At 35.7% G+C, this 24,412-nt stretch overlaps 1 protein-coding gene across 6 annotated transcripts in view; it reads right to left on the reverse strand.

Annotated features, from left to right (window-relative positions):
* Positions 1-24,412, reverse strand: part of IBTK (inhibitor of Bruton tyrosine kinase) — a 61,679-nt gene that overhangs the window by 24,073 nt on the left and 13,194 nt on the right. For 3 of the 6 annotated variants that reach the window (XM_049817695.1, XM_049817692.1, XM_049817693.1), the window contains exons 5-23: positions 23,771-23,881; positions 22,357-22,527; positions 21,072-21,189; positions 19,073-19,253; positions 17,722-17,845; positions 15,263-15,440; positions 13,719-13,896; positions 12,282-12,878; positions 10,863-10,949; positions 9,824-9,906; positions 9,686-9,723; positions 7,809-7,905; positions 7,314-7,415; positions 6,215-6,332; positions 4,525-4,585; positions 3,707-3,834; positions 1,802-1,914; positions 1,016-1,164; positions 88-254 (exon numbers count right to left, since the gene is read on the reverse strand). In XM_049817695.1, coding sequence (XP_049673652.1) covers positions 88-254; positions 1,016-1,164; positions 1,802-1,914; positions 3,707-3,834; positions 4,525-4,585; positions 6,215-6,332; positions 7,314-7,415; positions 7,809-7,905; positions 9,686-9,723; positions 9,824-9,906; positions 10,863-10,949; positions 12,282-12,878; positions 13,719-13,896; positions 15,263-15,440; positions 17,722-17,845; positions 19,073-19,253; positions 21,072-21,189; positions 22,357-22,527; positions 23,771-23,881 — 2,801 coding nt within the window. The remainder of the gene's footprint in view (positions 1-87; positions 255-1,015; positions 1,165-1,801; positions 1,915-3,706; positions 3,835-4,524; positions 4,586-6,214; positions 6,333-7,313; positions 7,416-7,808; positions 7,906-9,685; positions 9,724-9,823; positions 9,907-10,862; positions 10,950-12,281; positions 12,879-13,718; positions 13,897-15,262; positions 15,441-17,721; positions 17,846-19,072; positions 19,254-21,071; positions 21,190-22,356; positions 22,528-23,770; positions 23,882-24,412) is intronic. The other 3 variants (XM_049817697.1, XM_049817696.1, XM_049817694.1) reach the window with 3 other exon arrangements.

Genomic DNA, 24,412 nt, shown 5'->3' on the forward strand with positions numbered 1-24,412 from the left:
AGATAACTTTTTAGCCTGAAAAGAATATTACTAGCATTCACTACCAAGTGATTGTAAGTTAGGCAGGCACCACAACAATTACTCCACCTGAAACTGGTTGCTACCCAATTGGGAGAGCTTGCAGAGTTGGTTTTGGCACTGGGAATGGACTGTGGAACAGACTGTGTCAATGCTGATGATCCCTTGTATGACTTCATCATCTCCTTGTTAGGTTGAGAGGGTTTCATACCCTGACTGCATGCTTTGTCCTTCATCTAAAAAAAAAGACAGAAAAATGTAGAATAAATATTCTCACGTTTTTTCACTTAGGAAAAAAAAAAAAAAAAAAAAAGAGTGATGCTACAAGCAACTTGAATGACACATGTAAGTGAAAAGATTTTAAAGGATTCCTCAGAATAGCAATAATGTAGTGAATGCCTGATCAGTCTGCTGATATTTGTACCTTTTTTTTTTGTTTAACTCCTCACTTCACCCTGAATCATTTAAGTCCAAATATTCATCTTGGTAGTGGAAAATTCACTCCGAGATGTTCACTTCTAAAGCTTTAACACTTAACACAGGCATGATTCTCTCAAATTTATTTCTCTTTGCCAGTTATGGCTCAGTTATCCTGGACTGTACTTCTTTCCAACTACAATAGTCGAAGAACAGCAGGATTTTCCTGGAGTTTTTTTGGCTTCTGTTTTCAGTTTTTGGCTCTGAACTTCAGATTTGCTTTGCGTTTTAAATGAAGTAGATGGAGACCTTATGTAATTACTCTTTCAATTTGAAATTTTCTGGACACTACAGCACACAAAAATTTTCACTATGGTACCACGTGAATAAATTACCCTTAGAAGATGTAATAAGCAATATTCATTTTTGTTTACTTTATCAGACAAACCATAACTACTTAATGTTGTCTACACCATTTTAAGGACAACAGCTTCTCAGAAACACTCCAAAATACGAACTCTGCTTTTGATGGGCTAGATAAACACAAATGAATAAATTGATAGGAACAAAGAAATCCAACCTCAGTCCTCTCTGGATGAAATCCTTTTGTGAAGTCAGGGGACTGCAAGTCTCTGGGGCTGCCCACTCCTGCGTAACTACCTTCAGAGTCAGATGTTAACAGTTCTGGAAGTGATTCTACAGAGTTAGTTTTATGCAGTTTTACTGAGCCTAAGAAATAAGAAAAGAGTAGAACTATTAAATCATGAGAGCCGGACTAAATGATGCTTAAAAACCGCATCACTCTATATGATGAATACAAAATAACCAGAAGTTTACCTAGTCTAGTATACTAGACTGTAGTAAGTATAAGCAAATTTAAGACTACCTTAAATATTTTTTTCAAAGTAAGATTACTCCCAGTTTTCTTTCTCTGTCTCACAATATACAGTTTTAGGAAGTAACACTGAGATTTTTCTATTGAAAATGAAGGCTTCTACCACCTTTTCAGTAAAAAGTGACTAATTTATTTTTTCTATTCAAGAAAAAAAAAAACACCAAAAACCAAAAACACACCTTAGCAGAATATTCCACTATTAAAAACACATGGGAAAGTGTCCGTTAATTTTATTTGATAAAATACATGCTTTTACAGAATCTGAACTTTGGGCACAAGCTTAATATGACAAAGATCCCTTCAAACAAAACTTAATCTTAAGAATCCACTATTCAAATTCAGTTATGGTGTTCACTAGAAAAGAAATAATCTTTGCAAGATATCCTTATTGAAGTATAGACATCTCATTGCATTGCATATTAAACTTTATGTTCTGTTTTGATACCTGAAAGGAACCTCTTTCCCACTGACCTGTAGAGGCTGGACTCTGAATAATATCTGATAGATTATATCCTCCAGAGCTGTCGGACCGTTTTCGTGGCTTCTTTTTTGCCTTAGTTTTTGCTCTTTTGAAAAGGGCTTCCCTATTAAAAAAACAAAAAAAAAACCAAAAAAAACCCAACAACACAAAAAACAAACAACCAAGATGGATTAAAGCCAAAGAAATTGAACCTTAGAACTATCAGTGTCAATGTCAAGTTTTTCAGTCAGCAGCAGCAGCAATACTTCAAGCAGTAATACCTGGTCCCACCAGCTGTCACTAGCTGCTTGTTCCTGCTCTGCTTATGCACTGGCACAACTATATAGTAAACTAATTGGGGGGTGGGGGGGGAACAATCTAGGAGGAAGAGAAAAAGTTCTTTCCAATCTAGATCTAGTCTCTGGTCTAGTACACTGCACTAAGACTTCTGCTGAGACAGTGGAAGATACAGCAGCTGCATAGGCTGGCACTGCCACCTAGGTGAGATTAAACCTGCTACACATCACAGCAACTGACATAAAGCAAACTACACTCAAGTCTCCACATTCTTCTCTCTTGATTTCTCCTAAATTAGTGAAGTTCAATAAAGTCTACAGTTGGTCTCACTTTTCCTCAACACAAATACTGTCACCAAGATAATACCACTTCTACAATAAAGCAGGTATATGGTCATGTCACCAAAATGTCACATGTTCCTATATATGATATTAGGAAGAGTGGAATCAAATAAAAGGCATCATTCATTTTAATAAAACTACTAGAAATTCAGAATTATTTCAAAAAGCCTCTTTGAGAAGCTTTTCGTGGAATAACTATATACGTACTTATCCATTCCTGCATCAATTCTGTAACCTTACGATGCTTGAGGGGTTTTTTAATCCTTGGACTGCCCTATACTCTAAAGGCTATCGTCTAGCCTTTAAAAACACTGAAAGGCTTGAAGTCTAATACCAAATAGCCTCTCAGTTCCCCTGATCTACATGTACTAGTTCATTTACCACAACTTTTCTTAACACAAGTGGTCAGAACAGTACACAATACCACAGGTGAGGTCTAATCTGCACAGTGACATCTTATTTCATTATTTGGAAGCATGTTAACAAGTCATCTTATCAAATTAGCTTTTCATAGTTGTGATGTCATAGTCAATTTCTCCAGTTTAAAAACTGTACCAAAAAAACCCAGTTTAATTTTATTACTTGCTCTTCAGAGAGAAGCAGCATATTAAGTTAGTCTGGTATGACTTTACAGATTCTATTGCTCTCACCTCTATGTCTTCAGAACAAATATTCAAAGACAGAATAACAGAAGTCCACAAAACCACCAAGGCTGAACTACCTGATCTACAGTTGTTTGGATCACATTTTCTACCACCTCTTAAACACAGGTTTTGTTATTCTACAGCCACAAAATAGCCACTTTAAACTGACAAATTAAAAACTCATGCTACAAAACTTCGTATTTTGCATGACAATTCTGTTAATATTAAGAAATTTAGATTATCACAATTTTTCCAGACAGATCTTTAGTACCTTAAAGTCTGTTTTTTAATCTTTTGATTTCTTCTAATTCAGTGAAGTTCAATGAACTCCACAGTTGGTCTCATACATACACAAGTACTCTCATCACATGCGCAACTGCCAAACATTACTGCGAATGCTTGTTTTGCTACCTTTACTCACATGCTACTTACAAACTGAAAAAAGTGCTCCACTGCAGTTCTGTAACATTTTAAAATACTTAAGGGAACTGGTAATGGTCTTTGAAATCTCCATTTCTCCTATTTCTTAATATTTCCATTCTGCACCCAAAGAGAGTCAGGCACCATCCAAAGGGGGATAAATACCATATACAGCTCACCTAGTAGAAAATGCTGATGAAAAATAGATACTTACTGAGAATTTTGTTCTGTATTCATTTCTTCCCTTAAAAAGACAAAGTTCTCTCCATCTTCAGGCTCAAAAGAACTTATGTCAGGTCCATCTGGATATGGGGTAATTACTCTCCTGACCATGGCTGGAATCTGTAGTTGTAAAAGACGTTACACTAAGTTTCTCTTGAGTTGTATGCTAGCAAATGTATGATCTCTTGTAAAAAGATCAAAACTGACTGTCATTTAAAACACTTCTACAGATCAAGTAATTAAGTTTATAAGTTGGTTAAATAGTTAAGTTACATCTTTAAGCAAAACAGAAGGAGAATTTCAGCTGCCTATAACTCCGGACAAAACAATGCTTACAGGTTTTGCAAAAACTACTGTACAGTTAAATAATACTGGATTATAATGTGCCTTGGTTTTCCCCTTTCCATTAGAGTTCAACTTTCACATTATTTTTCTTACTGCTTTTAAGATCTATATGATCACCCTGAACTTTACACTGGAGTAACCTAATTTACTTTCTTCTAAGTAACATACGCTATTTTCCATAGGTTTTTCTTATGTTTTTTCATGCAACAATTGTTAATTACAGAACATTAATACGTTTAATATGTATAATTAATTAATTTAAAGGACACAATAATGTTGCAGCAGTGGATAGTGAATAATGAAATATGAGCTCCATGAGATTGGTAATAGCAGCAGCTAACCTTAGCTTTTGAGTCAGATGTTCTACATTCAGCCTGTCATCTACAGACCCTGCAGGTATGTATTTATTACTCCTCTGTTCTTATTTTAAACCTAATCATCTTATACTCAAGTTGTACAACTTACCATTTTCCTGTAATAAACAGAAAGATCCTTTACAACTTCATCACTTAAGACATCCAGAGTCCTTAAAAAAAAAAAAAAAAAAAGAAACATAAAACAAGTTTATCTTACCAGCTTAAAAAAAACCAAAGCCATCACATTAATGAAAAATTCAAATGAACATTTTAGATGAATCTCACATACAGGCATTACTGCCTATTCACGGTGGTCCCAGAGTCAGAAGGAAGAAAACGAACACAAAATATAAACTAGTCAATGCCCTTGTAAGGCAGGATTAAACCCACAACCTTTCCAGACAGCCTACCTTTACTTAAGGCCACAGCCAATACAGACCTATATAGTTAAGTTACCATGAACTGGTCATTAGTTTACCTATTTCTAAATACTTTCAAGTCTTCCTGACATACATCTAACACTCCAAGTCTATGCAAATTCTTCTATAACTCAGCCACAACATTCCTTGACATTGACATTTATGCCAAAAAAATAATAGTACAGCAACAAACTTTACTCAACAGAACTATCTTGCCCATGTGAGCAGCTCTCCTTGCACAAAGCTGTCACAGATAAAAGTTCTATCTGTCTCAGGTGTCTCACATGGAAAGTCTTGCTACCCAGTAATGACATTTTCAGATTTTCACTAAAACGCAGATAGTGTCTTAAGTGTACTAAGAATGTTTCATGTCCTTTCCAGGCTTAAGATGAAACAAACCTGAATTCAGAATAATACTTAAGACAATGTTAGGAGATTTTTACCCTTCTCTCCAAAGTCAAAGCTTAAAATGTTTATACAAGGAAAGAGGAAAATGGCCAATATGAATGAAACCCTGTGTCTGTGGTACAAGCAGAGTGGTTGTGTGACATAGCAATGATGTTCTGGCATTCTGAACTGGTTCAGACCTCTAAAAACCTCTGTAGGTAAAAGGAAGCATGATAAAAAGGCTAGGAGTAGACAGAGTGGACCAATAACAGAGATGCAGGGGGTTTTGGTTGGTTGGGGTTTGGGTGTGGTTTTTTAAAGTCTTTGCTAGAAAAGAAGTTTAATCAGTGCTGATAAGGCTTGCTCTGAGATGACCTGTACTCTGGAAGCAACTTGAAGCCCTGTCCAAAACCATCAAGAGAAGAAAGACCAGAGAACATGTTCAACTTCTTAGAAACCTAGCTGAATCATTGTGGAAAGCAAGGGTAATTAATTAATTTGTTCAGCCCTCACTGCAGACATGTAAAGCAAAGAGACTACCAGAAGGCAGGTCCATCCTCTCTGGAAACTCCACCAGCTGTAATAAACCTACTTAAAATAAATTCAATTTGCATAGTAACTATGATGCTTAAAAAAACCCAAACAAACAAAAAAAAAGGAAAGAAAAAAGAAACCAACAAAAAACCCACAGCTGTTTTATGCAACTTCAAAAACAATTTTAAAAAATATGAACAAGATTAGGCCTAATGTCAAAGCCCACCGAAGCCAAGAGAGGTTTTTCCCCTTAATTCAGGCTCTTTGCGCCAGATTGTAACATAGAGTTTTGTACTATAGAACTGGTACAGTATGTACAGTTATTTAAGGAGTTTCTCCGTTTGTCAAAACCAAGTCTCCCTTTAAACTAGCAGCATTCAGTTGCATTTTAACATTTAATTGCTCATATTGGTTCTTCCAACCCTTTTGCCTTTTTGGGATGTTTGAATTCCTCCTTACCTTGCTTCAAGCAAAGCTGCCATATTGAGTCCTATGAACTGCAAGCAGGACAGTTTTAACTGTTCAGCATTATACATTGCTGAGAACTCCAACAGCTCGGCAGCATTCTTTAAAGTAACTGCAAAGAAGAAACAGAACAAACCAAATTGGACAACGTGCTGCAGTATCATGGAGCAGTTTTTAAGACTTATTGCACAGCATGATCTAGTTATTGAAACATACGATATGCTTCTCCATTCCTGGAAAAAAATGCTAACGCTCAAATGGCCACAAACTAAAGCAAGCTCCACATAACTCTGTAGCAGCTTGAATGCAACAGCTGCTTCACAAAAATAGAAAGGCCCTACCTACAAACGTATCAGTTTCAATATATTGAAACTCAGCAGTCCAAATCAAAGGGGAAAAAGAAAAATAGCAAGTTTCATATACAGCAGAAACAGTTCTTAAAGCTCTAAATGTTCCTTTAGCAGAGAGAAAGATAAAAAAAAGGTGGTGAAAGGGAAGTGGGCAGGGGAGAGAGAGAGAGAAAAAAAAAAATGGAAGTCACTATGAAATGCCAAGGAAAAATTGTATGCTAACTTCTTGTATCAAGCTAAGCAACAATTATTAGTGTTTTCTAGAAGAGGCAGATCTTCATAGCCATATAGAAATAGCACTGTGCCAAACAAACAGCAAAAGAACTAGTAGAACTAAATACAAGGACAGAAAAAAACCACAGAATTCATTTTATCATGTTTTAAACACAAGAGGTTTACATTCCATGAAATAAAGGTTTTATAAAAGTTTGGTTTCTTTGTTGTAGTGGGTTTGGATTTTTTATATTTTTTTTTGCTTTTTGCTTTATTTACTTTTTTTCCCCTTCTATTAAAGAGCATGAGAGGAAGACAATGATGCATAAGGAATGAAAGATCATGCTAATCTAGAACATCACCCAAACTAAAGAAGCAACTGTTAACAGCGATGCAATGAACAGCAAACGGTCATCAGACCAAAGGAATATAAGCAAATAATTCTGTGCTGAAATAGGCAAGAACATTAACATCTAAAAAAAAGCATTTTTTATTCTTTAACACTTTATAATACAAGCAGAAGAACTCACGTTTTTCTGCAATGGCTACTTCACAGATTTCTTTGAGTCTGGATATAAGAAGTTGGTCTGCTACCACAAGAACATTACATATGAATTCCACATTTTGAGAATCTGGAAAACAAAGCATCATGTAAACACTGTGGGCAAGTCAAAAGCAACTATAACACATACAGATTCAATGAAAATTTACCAAAGGACAAATGTAATGTCTTTGCAAATTTTGACAGGATTTTCACAGCACAAGGAATAGCTTAGAAGAGCACAAACAGTCATTTTTTTGAAGCAAGAGAAGGAGGGAAAAGGAAAACTGCAGTTTGACAAACTAAAGAAAAGGTACAAAAAGACCTGGAGTACAGCTATCACCTCAAAATCTAAAGCAAGAGTTACAAAAAATTAGATTTTCTACATAGAACTTCAACAAAAACATATTAAGTATTGAATTTCTATTTTAAAAATATAAAAGTTGCAGGAGCTACAGTTGAGTTGAAAATATATTAATGGCACCTTTTATCGCAAGAGCTTCATCTGTATACAGGTAATCTACAATTATCTGTAGTATGTCAGAATGGATTGGCATTTCCAGAGCTGAACAACAAGAAGCCTAAAAGGCAAAAGGATTAAAAAAAAAAAAAAAAAAAAAAAGTAAAAGAAGCTGACTACTGGGAATAAAATACAAAATTAAGACAGCAATTATATTTAGCAAATGACTTAGACTGAGGGTCACATTTTCAAAGTTAAACAATTATTTAAGCATTTGCATAAAATCTGTTCAAGTTCTTCAATTAAGAATTGATTGTAGCAGAGCAATTAAAATCTACCCAAAATTCTGAATACATATCCATGAAATAGTTCAGCGTTTCATTAGTTTGACCATCTTCTCTAACAATCCTCCTTGGTTATAATACTTTATCCACAATTGTCTAAAAGTAGAATGACAGGAATCCCCTATGCAAGTACTGAACTGCTTTCCTTTCAAGGTAAAAGATGGAGTGAAATCACAAGTTCTCATGCAAGAATAAAATGAAAGTAGCCATTACTGTTAATCCCTCAGAAAACAAGGTCCTCAGCAAATCCTCCACTTGAAGAACCATCTTAACCATTAAGGCAAAGCTTTTGTATGAGCAAACATTAGCCATTAAACCATGTCATTGTCACCATTCATGTTCAGGCAACATCACTGCTTAACAACTTTGGTTTATTTCAGGTGGTAGTGAAGCAAAGCTTTATACAAAAACATTTCTTTTGCTTTAGAACATGCTGCTGGTACTAACATATTTCCCGTCTAAAGTTTAATAACCTCTTACAGAGATTAAGACTTTTATACAACATCTAGAGCACTCGATTCACAAAATATTTACTTATGAATTTAGGATGGTTTAGATTTACTTAAGAAATAATAGATAACTTTCGAACTACGTACAACTGATATAGAAATCAACTACACAAATGGACATTCAACACCAAAAAGAAAAATCCTCACTTGTCTCTCAGTGTTTTGGATATGTTTCCTCAGGGATGACTGAGGAAAAGGCAGCACAGTAACTTAGAGAACAGGTGAAGTTCTGTTACACAGCAGAAGAGAACTTATGTAGTAAAGTACTGCCAGTACTTTGTCAGGTTCTTAGATGTACATCCTGCCAAAAAGCTATGAAAGTTGAGAAAACTCTTGCACACTGCTTCAGCTTTCAATCTCTGAAAAATGCTTCTCCATCTACACCTTTCCTCTCTTTCAACAAGCATTATCAATAGTATTCAGATACTTAAACAGAGTCATTTTGTGAAATTACTGTGTCCAGGAACAACCAGGGCATTGACATACAGCTAACAAATAGGAACCAAGACAAATAAAAGATCTACACCTTTTGAAGCAGCAGCTGGTAAATGGAATAGTCCTTGATATCCTTTATTTCATTAACAGTAAAAGTCAACTAGAGATTCTACACATAGACTCTTGATTCTGCTGTATCTTTCACACAGTATATATGAAAATCTATACCACATTGAATACTATTTAAATTGTAAGATCTTTTACAGAAAGAAAATGAAAATTCATCCAAAGCAGTATCCCATAAGAACAGTCCAGCAGCTTTTATAAATCCATGAACTAGCTCAAAATAAACCTTCAAAACAAAAGTAATACTTTAATTTCATTTGATATACACTATGACATTTATTACTCATTTAATATACAATCTCAATAGTCCAAATATAGAGTAACCAAAATGTGGATTTTTATTTTTTTTTCTTGCAAACAGGATCCAAGCATCCAGCCTTTCCTTTTCCCCAGTATTTAGGAAATGTTATTCTAGGAAAAACTGAAAAGCTGTCTCTTATTTGATGCAACAAAACATGCCACCACACATGTTTATTGGCAAGCTTACCTCAATCCATGAGCTGCTTAACATGCTGTGAAAATAATCTGTAAAGAAAGGCATTTCAGTTCAAGATGCAAGAAAATTTCAGTTAAAAAAGACAATATGACTCATATTTTATATATATATAAAAATACACACACATACCAAGTCTTGCACAAAGTACACACTTATGACACGGGAATTCCTTTCCATCTAAAGATTTCAGGGTCACATCGCAGAGGTACGAACTAGAAGATATTTAATAGGATCAGAACTATGACTATTCAGAAGAGCTACAAGTTGTAAACTCTACAAGTTACATGCTTACTTTAGCAAGTTAGGATTTATCCTTTAAAATAAAACACACCTGAACTTTAATAATATCATATAAAATGAACCTAAAAGTACAGGCACAATAGTTTCAAGAGAGACATTTTTTGCCCAAAGTTGAGCACTCAAAATTCCATATGAAGTACTTCCTTCAAAACACGGTCAATTACTGTTTCAAAATTGCTATGACCAAATAAATTAATTATGGCTAATTTTAGTCAATCTTAAATGGTCTATGTTAGTTATTTCTTTTTATATTAGTAGCTACTATAAGCTTTGACAACGCATTTTAAGAGTGAAGTAATCCAAATTCTTCGAAAAAGCTACTTTTATGCAATGTAGCTTTTACTACATAAGTAGACTATTCAAGCCTTTGGGTATAAATAACCCAATCACACCAATGGAATTAAAAAACAAACATCACCGATAAAAACATAAGGAATTTTTCTGTTGAAATATATTCCAGAGATTTTCTTAATTAGATAAAATATTATACATTTGCTCATTTCCAATCCACAGAGCGTCTTATTGTCACAGAAAGCATATATACAAAAGTCATACTGCTTTTGACTGGATTACCCACAATACTTCTCTTGTCATTAGTATTCTATGACACTGTTAATCCACAGAACGTGTTAATGTACAGCAAAAAGAAGCAAAAATATACCATACATAATCTATCCCAGAATACTACTTCATAGATCAGTCTATAAGCATCTACAGAGAACTGCCAGACATGAGTTACTGTGAAAGAGACAAGTGTACCCCAGAAGTTAAAATACAGCTGATCAACCTTAGCCTACACGTAACAGATAAAGAGATGACATAAAAGGAAGATGGTGGGGGTAGAGGAAGCTTGATTTAAAAAGTTTACCATTTCTTCTGATTTAACTTTGGTTTGTTCCCATTCTTCTTGTTGACAACATTAATTTTTCCATTTTCTAACCTGACTCCATCCAACCTGCAAATCATTAACACTAGTAATAAGTAATACCATTCGTATACAGTTCAAACCATTAAGAAGAACAGTTTCACAAAGTAACAGCACTTCAGTGGGCTCATATTGTGAATATGAAAAAGGATCTAAATCATTCATCACAGAAAACTAGAAAGGGCCAGTTGTTCCTTAAAAGTCTTCACTGCAGATGTAAAATGTAACTGACATTCTTTCCACATCTTAGCTATCTTATTTATTATCGTAGATGAAAGCTATACTGCTATAGTAAAGGCCGAAGTCCAACACCAGAGGGTCAAAAATCTAGGACTTGTATATACTGCTACCAGTCAGTTATCTGAGCAAAAACAGTGGTTTGGAAGAGATGGATGTTTCAGCACAAGCTTCTTTAGCACCCTGATTCATCAAGGAGGCTTGTGAATGGGATGGTAAAGACACAGGAGTGCTGCTGGTGGATTACAAACCAATATGCTTTCAAAGGGAAAGTGCTTTAACATGGAGATTTTACTTGGGAACTCAATTTTAGCAGCAGTTTCACATCTTTGCTGATTAACTTTGGCATTTGCAAAAAACACAGTGAAGAAAACTGCCCTGAAAAAGCTCACTCCCTCCTTTGAAAGGAAAAGACAAATGCAGAAAAAACCCCCACGCAACCCAATAATACAGTTTCTACAGAGACATTTGGTCTCAATTCCACTAGTTTCACCACATAACATTAAAAACGCATCAGTTAAAAAAGAATTTAACTTTGCTTTGTGTTGTTTTACACTACTGTCCACTGCCTATAGAAAAACTGTAGGCTATGGACCACAGAGTAGAAATTCACAGGACTAAAACTCAGTTAGATCAGCCATCTCTAACAAAGCAAGTATGATGTTTTATGACAGTCATTCTGGAAAATCAGATGATTTACATCATATAAGTCTCAGAGAGCTCATGCCTTAAAGGATACACAGGACAGATGTTTTAAATACAAATGTCCAAGAGGTTCTAGGACACAGTAAGGGCCAACAGCACATTTCCATCATATAGAAGCCTATTGAAAAATGATGCTTTGCATACATAATCATACTAAGAAAGTCTGCTTCTGATATATCGAGAAGGTCATACATGCTATCTCTTAGTGAAGAGCATCAGAACAAACTGATGTTGATTTAAAGAGATGACATGGTGTGTGCTGTAAACTTTTACACTTACAAACAATAAAACAAGAAAAAAAGGCAAACTTGTCAACCCCAAATAGCCTTCTACTTTAATATCACCTAAAGTTAGACCACCTTAGATAAAAACGCTCCGTGAAGAGCTTGCCAGAATATAAATGCATTTCCTTTCACCTACCTTCCACTTAAATTGCTGAGTCCAAACTTCTTTGCAGCACTCTGCAACATTTTTATGAGGTTAGCTTCTTCACCGGCAACTTTGCCTTTTTTAGATTTGCTCTTCTGTTTTTCATTTATAACTTGCACTTGATTATTTCTATAAATCTCATATGCAGACTTTCCATTAACATTTTCATCAAAACTCATTTTGCTCAGGTTAGAAATTAAAGTATCTTGATATTCTTCTGATTTTCCTTTATGCAGGATTTTTGGTTTATAACCATGAGTCAAAAGATCACAAGTATCAGTGTATATGAACTGCAGAAGGTATGCGAACAGATCTGGATGAACTTTCTCTATTACATAAAGATCACATCCAACAGCATCTTCGTCTTTACGATAGATGTCTGGAGCGTCTAGCTGGTTGTCACTGGAAACAAACAGCTTCTTGAAGAAGTCAGAGCGTACAGCCAAGATGTATTTGTGCACGGGGTAAGTTCTTGTGCCAATCTGAAAAGTCACATCATGGATGCTGTCCATTTCATCTGTTTCATCTAACAGTTTGCCAAAATCCTCTCCAAAACTTGATAATGACACACTGGGAATTTCATAGAGACTAGAACAAAATGAAATCCATCAAAAAACCCCACTATTTACAAGCTCCATAAAATTTTACATAGTATGTTTAATGAAGAGGATGAGGTTGTTTCCATTTGGTTTGTTTGGGTTTTTTTTTACATTGCTGGACTACTCAACATTTCTTGTCCTATTCTTCACAAAAAGAACTAATAATATGGTATTTAGGCAATTAAACCATATATGTAATATCTGTCTAGCTTCAGAATATAAAATATAGTATTTTGTCTTTATAATGTAGCCAATAAATATGTACTATCAGAACTATCTTATCTTCATCTTATTTTTCTAACAAGAAAACACAGAAATGTTTGCTGTATTTCATATTACAATCCAAAGCAGTAAGGAAAAAAAGCTAATATTTACTTATCAGATATATTGGAAACCATTATGAGAGCGCAAGGAACATGGTTCAGTGCTCTACTTACTCATTTCACCTGAAACATTTTTTCCAAAGAAAGAAAGATCCAGTTTTCACTTTTATTTAAAAGCTGATTATTGGTGATCACCAAAGGGGTGAATTTCTACAATATTTAGAGCTCAGAGTGTGTTAAGAAATACAGCGCAAATGCTTGCATTAAACACTTTAGATAAAACATCAACACTATCTATACTAATTATGGAAATATGTAAGCTGAGGTCTTTGGGTAACTTCAACACAGTGTTTACTAACAAGTGCTATTCTCTAGCAGTATGGAAAACCACATTTACTGTGTCTCCTGTATGAGCCAAAAATGGTTTTGAAAAGCAGAATGATTTAATTGCAATCACACACACAAAAAAGAGAGAAAAATTACAGTTGTTGGTATTTTGAATATACCTTGTTTTAGGATCTGACTGTAAAACAGCAAAATTGCAACCATTAGGATCAGTGGCAATACTAACAGCTCGGTGGACAAAAGTAAGCTTCTGAAGTCGAATTCTTTCATACACACTGTTTGTATCATGTTCACAAGACACATCACATGAAGAATTCTGAAGGTTTGATACAAGTTCTGCTAAAACAAAAAAAAGATTGGAAAAAAAAACCCAAAACACAGAAAGGTCCAGCTAATTAAAATGCAACTGATATAACAAAACGGCAAGATTTAGGATTTCTGTAAGTCCATTGATGGAGACACTGAGTCACTGAATAAGGCTAAATTATGCTGAAGATTTCAGCTCACTTAACTGAAATGCAGGAAGAGGTTTTAACAGTAAGACTTTACATTACATATAGGAGAGTTTTTATCCAGAACTTCTTGTGGAAGTGTTTTGCCACTTTTTCATGTAAGGGAAAACACTCCATCTAACATTCAATGCGACCTCTTGTGGAATGAAACAAGCTGTGCATCAGTGTACAGCAGTGCAACATTGTTTTCTTTTCCTGTCATATCAATTACAGCAGATACAATACAATTGCCTTGAGACTTCATATTATATCAGTTTAAATTATACTCAAACTAATAAAATACTATTGAAAAAATGTGATTTTCTCTGAATACTGGATTATTTTTCAAGAACTGGATAACTGAATACATACACACCATTCACCACATTCATTAAAACCTTTCAAAAAACCCAGCTCTCATTCATTACAAATCAGTGACTAACATCAACTAGACAGATGTGTAGAATAAAAGGAAGTAGCAACAGAGCAGAACTAGTATTCGACTCTGGATTGAGCAACAGAGGAAAGATTTTTGCTGTGAAAGAATGCAAAAATGGACTGATAAAACTAAAGATGGAATCTCGGTATCAAAGGAAGTAGAACTGCAACTTAAAGCTATAAAGTTCAAATACATTCCAGGTTGGAAGTAAATCTATTTATATCCATAGAGTTTTAAGATCCCTACATTAACAGGGCTGACAGTTTCAATTAAAATCTTGTCCTATAGTAGACAGGTATCTTCCTCACAGAAAAAAAATCAGTCGGGACCTACTCTCAGCAATATGAGCCAAGTTAATAAGGTGGAAATTGCTCTGGACCCTGTATCATGCCCAGATAAGGGTCTGGGAAACATAAGGTTTCACAGACTTAGCAGCGCAAGCAAGTACATGCTCATTCTTTTATTCAATGCCAGTCTCTTAGGACTGGTCATCTAATATGTGACAAGATCACTACACAGGACTCTTGTACTACTATTACTCTTCAGAAGTACTTTTCTTCCTGGAAGGTTCCACCTGAAGGATAACTGAAGGCTGCAAACTAAGTAAATCTTAGCATTACTGAGGAAAGAGAACAGTAGTGGTCAATGCTACCAGCCGTCAGCCACAGAGGAAAGAACGAACTCACCATATAATACTGTTAGACACTGTAAAGAGTCGATTAAACTTTTATATTGATTTGAAGTACTTAAAAACTATTAAGAAATCACAGCTAACCTTTCTTTTCTGAGATTTTTTTTCCTTCTTCCAGCCACTTCCCTGTAAATGCTTCACCATCCTGCGTGACAAACATTATTTCGTTCCCATTTAAAGCAACGTCGGACATGAAGACTTGCCGGCCATACACCCAACGACACTGCTTCATGGAGTTGTTAGATGACTTCCAGCAAAACACCTATAATACCATTTTTTCAGAGAAAGGGGAAATCTTTATATCATATAAAAGCAGTTACATAGTACACGCTACTTTTTTAAAACACAAGAACATGCCATCTTGAAGTTGCATATAAAAGGAGAAAGATATTCTTCAAAATTATATCCTAAAGTATTACGAGCATCTATTACAAAGAAACCCACAAGTAAAACAGGGAAAATCTATCATGATATCAAGATCCATTTGCCCACGGAGGGCATTTGAAAAGCTTCTCTAAATATTCTAACATCTTCACAGCAGTCATCTATAGGACAGTTTTTACTGACATTTCAACAAGGACAGCAAAAGGTGTCATCAAGGCAAGAAACAAGTTTAATCTAGGTCTTAATTTACAGATATGTCCAACCAGTTTGCTTATAAACCAGGTGAAATTCAAAACTAGCACACCAAAAATTTAAACCATTTTCTGTTAATTGTTTGACAAAAATCTCAAGTTTCTCTGTACCAGCTAAGGCTTTGGAATGGAGATCGTGACCAAACACAGACTTCAAAACATTCAACAGAAATGTGAAGAACTGCATGCACAGCAGGACCCCAACAAGGTATACTGCAGACATCTGAAAAAAGTGAGCACGACGCAACAATCCCACACAAGGTAAAGCCAAGATGTGGCATTAGCGGTGCTGAAGTTGGGCTTTTGTCTTCTCCCATGGAAGAACCTGCACAGGTCTGTTAACACCTACATAAGGAGGGGACTAAAGAATTCGAGTAGCCTATTTCCTTCTTCCTCTCAGCCCCACAGAATCACAGAATGGTTGAGGTTGGAAGGGACCTCTGGAGGTTATCTCGTCCAACCCCCTGCTCAAGCAGGGCCACCCAGAGACAGTTGCCCAGGACCATGTCCAGAGAGCTTCTGAATATCTCCAAGGATGGAGACTCCACAACCTCCATGGGCAACCTGCGCAAGTGCTCAATCACGCTCACAGTGAAAAAGTGCTTCCTGATGTTCTGACAGAGCCTCCTTTCTTTCCTTTGTGCCCGTTGCCTCTGGTTCTGCTGCCATGGGGCACCACTGAAAAGAGCCTGGCTCCATCTTCTTTACCTCTTACCTTCAAGTATGTATATACATCGATAAGATCCTCCTTAAGCCTTCTCTTTTCTAGGCTAAACAGTACCCACAAAGAAAGTACAATCAAGCCAGACCAGGAAGCGTTGATTCAGGAAACAGAAGTATTAAGATCCCATCCCTCTCCTTACTCAATAATTTATAATGCCTAAAAGCACTTAAGATCCCAGCATTTGCCAGTATTCAGCATGGAAACATATGAAATGTAGGTTGACACAGTTCCACTGATGCAGGAAGACAAAAGTGGTTTCTTGCTGCTAAAGCAGTGTCACAAAGATGTTGAAAGGGCACTATCAATACTACAGATGCTAGAGGCTAAACCTCACATCAAAAAATACTGACTGGAAGTTTATAATCTCCGAGACAACTAATGACCTAATAAACAGGTAAGATCATCCCAAAACATAATTCAGTTAAATGCAAGGAAAGAAAAGGAAATACCCACACTGCTCCCTATTTTGATATACAAGCTCAGTTTTTAACACTCTTTAAGGCAGCATTTCAGTAACGAAACCTTTTTGTAAACACCACTAGATGGCACTGAAGTTTTAGATTTCCCAGCGAGCAGATCTGGAAAAGGCTGGTGTTTTGACAGGTCCTATAAACTTACTCTATGAAAGAATAAGGGAAGAAAACAATAAATCCAGCACAGTATTCCAGCTGTAAGAAAACACAGTGTCTACATTTAACTATAAATACTAAATCATTCACCAGGTTTAGCTGCAACTTTCCAACAATAAAAGGGACATCTCATCTACGGAACAGCTGCTTTTCACCAAAGGCTCTAAAAATTCAAGTTCAGAGACTACATCTGAGACTACTTCCAAAGGGTGTAAAGGTGACTGGGTAGGTGGGGTGAGAGGAGAGACAGGGGGCAAAAAAAACCCAAACGAAAACACCAGACCATGTACGCTATATAACCACTTATGTATGTGAAAACAAAGTTTACACATTCACTGAAAAGCCATTAGATGTTCACAGATTTAAAAATAAGCTACTGTACATTACTTCCATATTCTTCCCATAGCCCTTTAAAAATAATAATAATAAAAAAAATCACTATCAGCTATATAGAAATGAATTGGGTATTTTCTTTGCATGATTTTGTCCTGTCTTATGTTTAAGGTTTGATTAATCAGTATGTAGCTTGCTACGATTTCTAGAGACACAACTTACTCTTCCAGCTTCATCCAGCGCTAGAATGCAAATCTTCTGGCCACCATTTTCTTTAAGATGCTGGGTATCTACCTTATATTCCAAATATCCCCCATTAACAAGAACTTTTTTAAGGTTCAGCTGTCTGGAAGAACACAAAAGGTTAAATTAGTATTTCTTCATTGTGTACTTATGTTGCTTCTATGACAGAGTGACCTTTTTCATTTAGAGAAGCAGTAAAAAAAATATAGTTGAGGTAGTGACACTGAAAAATTACTTAAGTTTAGTTTCTCCCCACTGGTATTACTAACATAACTGCTAATAAAATACTATTAGTAGATTGTAATTTTTGCTTTGCTTTTAAGTCACATCATATCCACAGGTTCTTCATAAAATTCTGTAAGTGAAAACCAGTATATGATTTAGCTTTGATCTTCAGCATTACAAAAATTATAGTTGTATAAATTTCCTTTAGCTGTTTGTATTAGAAGACCTGTCCTGTCCCAGTAGGCCATTTCTCAGGTTTTTGGCAGGGTTTGTTTTTTACCTGATCAAAACCATACACATTCTCTCTTTTTAGTTTCTTAGTATAAGAGCGCAGTACATAGTATTAAGTTTCTCCAAGTGCCAGCACCTTCATTGACAACCATGTAGAAGAAGAAGTATAAAATAATCATTAAACTATAACCTGTCAATAAATAGTTAGAATTTGAAGTGAAGCTGAAAAGCTAACTGGGAGTTAGCTGGGAAAAAATGCTAATTACCTCTTCTAATCTGTTATTGCAAACTAAGTAAGAGAGAATGGGATCAAATAATTTCCTAAATTTATGAGTCACAGGCCCAGTTTCTTCAACAGGTTTTACATCCAGGTGTTAGCATATGGTCCAGACGATGCCACAAGGTCCCCCTTGCAACCTAAATTACCCTCTATAGCATACTAGAGCCACACATTAATTATGAAATTCAGACCCCAAATTACTGATTCAAAATCATAACAACATAACTAAATAGAATAGCAGATCTTTAACACCTCTACCAAGATGCATTTATACAAATTCAGGCTAAGAGAGGAACAAAAAATACCAGTTTCAATATTTTTAAGCCTGTGGCACAAAATATTTCCTCTTAGTATGTTTTTTTAAAATATCTTTGGTAACGAGCGAGTGGCACCTTAGCCTCATCTGATAACAAAAACAAATAAACAAACAAACAAAAAAGCCACCGTTTATATGAAAGAACTGCAAATGAACAAAACTCAGGAGCACTCTATTCTCTCTATGCACAAAAATCTTTAAAATAGCTTGCAAGTATAAGTCTACAGTGAAATCTTCACCTATTGTACTTCATGACAAATTAGAAAAGTAACACATACTTGGAAGCCATCTTTTTGCACTGATAGTCTGCAAGTAAATAAATATCTCCTCTTTCAGTAACGCATACTGTAGCGCCATCACTTGCAGAGACCAAGGACACAGAGATATCTTTGTGGTGTAGAGCAGAAACTTGGCGTGGTGCAGTTACGCATTTTTCTCCATTAGGATCCAGCAGATAACCTAGAAAATACAACACACCCCAAAAACATTATTTGCCATTCCACACATTGTACATTTAAAGGACACTTTGCTACACTACTTTGAAGAACCTTTAAATTCTAAAAGATATTTTAGGTAGTTAGATAATACATCTTCAAAATAATTAGACAGGTAAGAGACCCACCACATATACTTGTTAGTTCACCACAAACACCACAAAACATTCAATATTTGATACACAAAATGACATAAGGCATATTCTACAGGGAAAACTATTTAATGCTGTTAGACTCTGTAGTGGTACTGCTTTTGATCCCAAAGAAAGAACATTTGGTCACAGTACAGTTCAAGACACTAGAAATACTATCACACTGGCATAAATATAGATTGTTTCAGCCACTGGAAGATACCAAACAGGCTTGTCATAAAAATTACTCTAAGTGCATGTAAGCATGAAGGCAGGCAGTTATGTGAAACAACAGACAAGGTTGGAGCGGTAATGTAAGATCTCTGAAAACATATTTTAATAAATAAATAAATAAATAATCAGGCCATTGCTGCTCTGCAGCATCAAGAAACCTAACACAATCTCATACATAACATAACCCTGCTCTGTGTGCATTCATATCTGCATAACAGAGTGGATCAGGGCACAAATATCCAGAACAAGCAGCAGAGCTACCTCTAAAGCTGGAAGCAACTCTGTCATATCACAGTGTAGTGCTATGCCCAAACATCTTGAAGAGGCAAGGTTTATTACCACAGGTCTGTCATAGTGCCCAGCTGACACAACTATACAGCTTACCATCCAATTACTGTCTGGATGGTACTGCACTGGGCCATGTGCACACCAGAATAATCTCAACACCACAAGCAACCACAAAAACAACTTATATAATGGGTACATATAAAAAAGACCAAAACCAAACAAAATATTCACTAGTAAGATACTTCTCTGACAAAGACAAGTTTTTTCACATACCTTTGCAATCTTAAATAGGAACACAAAAAAGTGTCTGAACCTGATGCCAGAACTGATGCAGATTAACTGTAAGTACCAGAGCTAGCTAACAGTTTTGTTTGCACACAGATACAGAACTGCGGAAATGCAAATCCAAACCAACATTGCAATACCTGTTTATCAAAAAAGACAAAAGCAATTAAAATATCCCATTCATACAACAAATCAAGAAGTTCACTAGTTGGCAATACATTTTTATTAGGTTCTTTCTTGACTTCAGAATAATACTGAGTTAAGTGAAGATTCTGCTAGTGGCGTTGTTGAAAAAAATTCTAGATGTGGGCAAGCATTTCAGTTTACAAAGTCAGTATGGAAAAAGTTATCAGTAGCATCTTTACAGCTCATGGTGAAAGGACATAGACAAGAGAGCTGAATGCTAGTTTGTAATTTATTCAGGGCAGTACCAGCCAGACTGCCTGAAGAAGACAAGCATGCCTTGGGGTAATTTGCAACACAAACAGCAACATTCTGTTTCCTGGAAGTCTTCAGTAACAGCACCACAAGATACATGGAAGGCAAAATAATTACAGAGTTCAAATAACAGAGCTAAGTCTGACTAGCTCCCATCATCTCAAAATGTGGAAGTGACTGGCGGTAATGAAAAAATATTCTTCAAAAGCAGTGTGAAGGGATAATGTCATCAGACTGAGTTTAAAAAAAAAAAAAACACACACAAAAAACAAACAAACAAATGAAAAAACAGAGAGAGAAAAGAGAAAGCTTTAACCAGGCTTCTGCTGTAAGAAGCAGATGACAGCTTTAGTACGAGTAACATCTTTTAATGGCTGGGTTTTACTTTCAGAACACTTCTACCTTACCTAGTTGGCCGCCATTCAGCCCCATGGTATACACTGCTTCCTTAGTCCATAGCACTGTATGGAATCTGCCTGCAGCCACTCCAATCACCATTCTACCTTTCAGGTTTTTTGCCTGAACCTAAGCACAAACCCAAAGTACATCTTAATATTAAGCAGCAACAGGTGAATTTCACATGTACAAACTTCTGACAACATTTAAGTCCTAAAGTCAATAAGGATGAAGCATTGATATCAATCCACATAGTCTATTAAGACAGGATTATTTCAGAAGTTTGTCAAGTGGTGCACTATTGCACTAGTGACAAAAAGAAGTAAAATTTTTGCATTATCTAATCAGAACTACAATCAAATCTTCTTAAGCTGTCTTCATAGGTAAGATGTTGAACAAGACTGCACAGGACATGTGTAAGACAGCCAAAGAAGACTCAGGTGCTGCAAAAGTGTCAGCTGAAAAGTTTCAGCTTGGAAGTCCTAATGCCCTAAACACACTTCAGAACACTATACTACTAATTCCACCAAATTTAACTTGATTTTCCAGATCAAGACAATGAAGATCAAAGCAAATACTGCTGTCATTACACTACTGAAGAGCATCCCATTGTACCCCAAAATGCTATCCTGTTGCACTTTGGCCAATTATTCTTTCCTACTTTTATAACACTGGTAGTACAATGTTGTTCTACTCCACATGAAGCTTCCTTTCAATAAAAGGTAATGTAACTCTTTCTTACTTAAAAAAAAAAAGTAAAAAATTAGAAAAAGTTAAGAGATTGAGCACAGAAATATAGTCAAGTTGCTGATGCCCATACCCTCTCTTCCCTGTTGCTGTTTTTCCCAAAGCATTATGACTCCAGAATCAACAGTGTTTCCAGCAAAGGACACAACTATCAAACCCTGAGATCCATCATCCAGTGATTCAAAAGGAATAAAGAGCATGAATCTCAAGTAACACATACCTATTACTTTTAAGTCATTTCAGCTACAGAACAATTTGGGGAAGAAAAGGGTTTTGGCAATTGTACCTTGTATCATACCTAGCGCTACAAACTTTGGTACAGTTCAGGTTACAAACTAAGATGTTTATCAGGACACAGTTAAGTATTTAAGATTGAGATGTATGATAACACAGAATCAAGATTTTATCTGAACTCACATTTGACTTTATTGTCCTGAAAAAGTTTTAAAGTTGCTTCCACAATCTTCACATTTTACTTTCTGTTACAAAAAAAAAAAAAAAAAAAAAAAAAAAAAGCCACAACAATGCATTGACTGATGTTATTTTTACCTGTCTAGGAACACTGCAGTTAGGAGGAGGAGGAAGAATACCCAATTGATGGAAAGTATTTAAACCAAATGTGTAAACATATCCATCTTCTGTTAGAACAACAGTATGATCCTTAGCTGCAGCTATCTGGGAGCAGTGATGGCCAGCTAAGCCTTCCACAAGTCTTGGAACCTGAACAAGAAAAAAAAAAATATTGATATAAAAATATACTGGTTTGATATTAGCCAGTGACCATCTATGAAACTAAAGTTACACCAACAGAAAGTCATGACCAAATAGTGACCTAGAGATGAAAATGCACTTGAACATACAATACACTCATTGACATAACTACCGCATCCAATGCAGTAAGACAAACTATGTTCATTTGAAATGCATTCTCTGCTATCAGGGGAGATGTTTTTTAAACTACCTGCTCTGAAATTAGGTTGGAAACTATATCTTCAGGACAGCTGGACAAACATTAACTATTACCTCTTTAGTTTTTCTTTTTAAATTACCACAAGCAATAAAGATTTCTCCCTCCAAAACCCAGGATAATCCTAAGAAAATTCCACAGAATAAGGAAACAGTTCTGTATCTTTGACTCTTCATGCACTCTAATGTAAGTTCTCCTTTATTTAACTGGATAACATCCCAATTTCAAAACAGCAATCCGCAAAAAAATTCTGATTTCACAGAACCACATTTTTTATAAAAAAGCATTAAGAATTGAGCTCCAGTCTTCACTATAACATCTAGCAACATAATACCAAGTTCTACCAGATACTTGATATTAGAAATTTTAAAAAATTATTGTGCTGCAACCTAAATGCACACTACCAGGTAGAGTGCACAGGATAAGATACTAAAGTCTGAGAATTGCATTGTCACCATACCTTAGTCTTCCCAAATTTTGTTTCTGCATAGTGCAACAACATACTATTCAAATGAAAACGATAGGCGAGTTTTCGCTTAATAACTGTGCAAGTCTAGTAAGAAGCAACCCTACTACCACTTTTCATGCCACTACAGTATTGCTGTTTCCTTTGTGCCAGGCTTGACACTCATCAGATGGCATCACAAACCTATTTAAGAAGCCAGCCCAGCCAAAAAACCATTTGTTTCCACTTATCTGGCATCAGCTAGCCTTTAAAACAACTCAGCCATAACACAGAAGTTTGACCACAGTATCTAGCTATCTTAGATTAAAATATATTTAAATGTACATTCTTCTGCTCTCTACCACCTCTGTAGTAGTACTGGAGAGGATTTTTTCTGTGATTTGGTGAGGAGCAAGGGGGTTTGTCTGAAATCAACAGCAAACTCATTTTGAAAGTACACTCACAGAAATTCTAATTGACTTTTTAGACTTGCTGTTTGAAATAAAAGAAACATGGTGCTAGACTACACGAGATAGCATAAGACAGCATACCAGGCATGTTTGTTCATCACCATGACCCAAGCGTCCTCCTTGTCCATGTCCACACGTATAAACTTGACCTTTGTGGGAAAGGAACACAGAGTGGAATTTGCAGAGTACCACCTGAAAGAAAAAGGGGAAAAAAGGGGTAGGGAGGAGGCAGTACAGGACAAATTAATTTTCTTGGATAATCTGAAAACACCTGCCAAACCTACATTGTAATGAAGTTCAGCTTTATTAAAGATCTGTTCGTAAAAATATGAGTAAGATACTAGTATTAAAGCCAAATCAAGACACAAGGAACACAAAATATTTGCTTTAAATTTATTCTGTACTGCTTTAACCTACCTGAACAGACCTACAGTTTGTTTTTTTTTAAAATAAGTTCAAGCATGGCCCTACAGCCTAACAGAAGCTCAAAAGACTGAGTTTTCAGGGCAACAACACTGCCTCGGAAAAGCTGAAGGAAACATATTAAAAGACTGCAGCACAGATTGTCTGCCCTGAATGCTTGTTCAAGTGGTACTTTAAACTTTCAATCATTCTTAAACTGAAGTCCCAAGAAGTTATCAGGGACAAAACTACTGCTACAGGAAGCATGCTTAACAGCACATGCTGCTTTCAACACAAGAAGAATTTTAATTCAACATGTAT

This window comes from Accipiter gentilis, chromosome 15 (assembly GCF_929443795.1).
Source record: "Accipiter gentilis chromosome 15, bAccGen1.1, whole genome shotgun sequence".
Lineage (NCBI taxonomy): Eukaryota > Metazoa > Chordata > Aves > Accipitriformes > Accipitridae > Astur > Astur gentilis.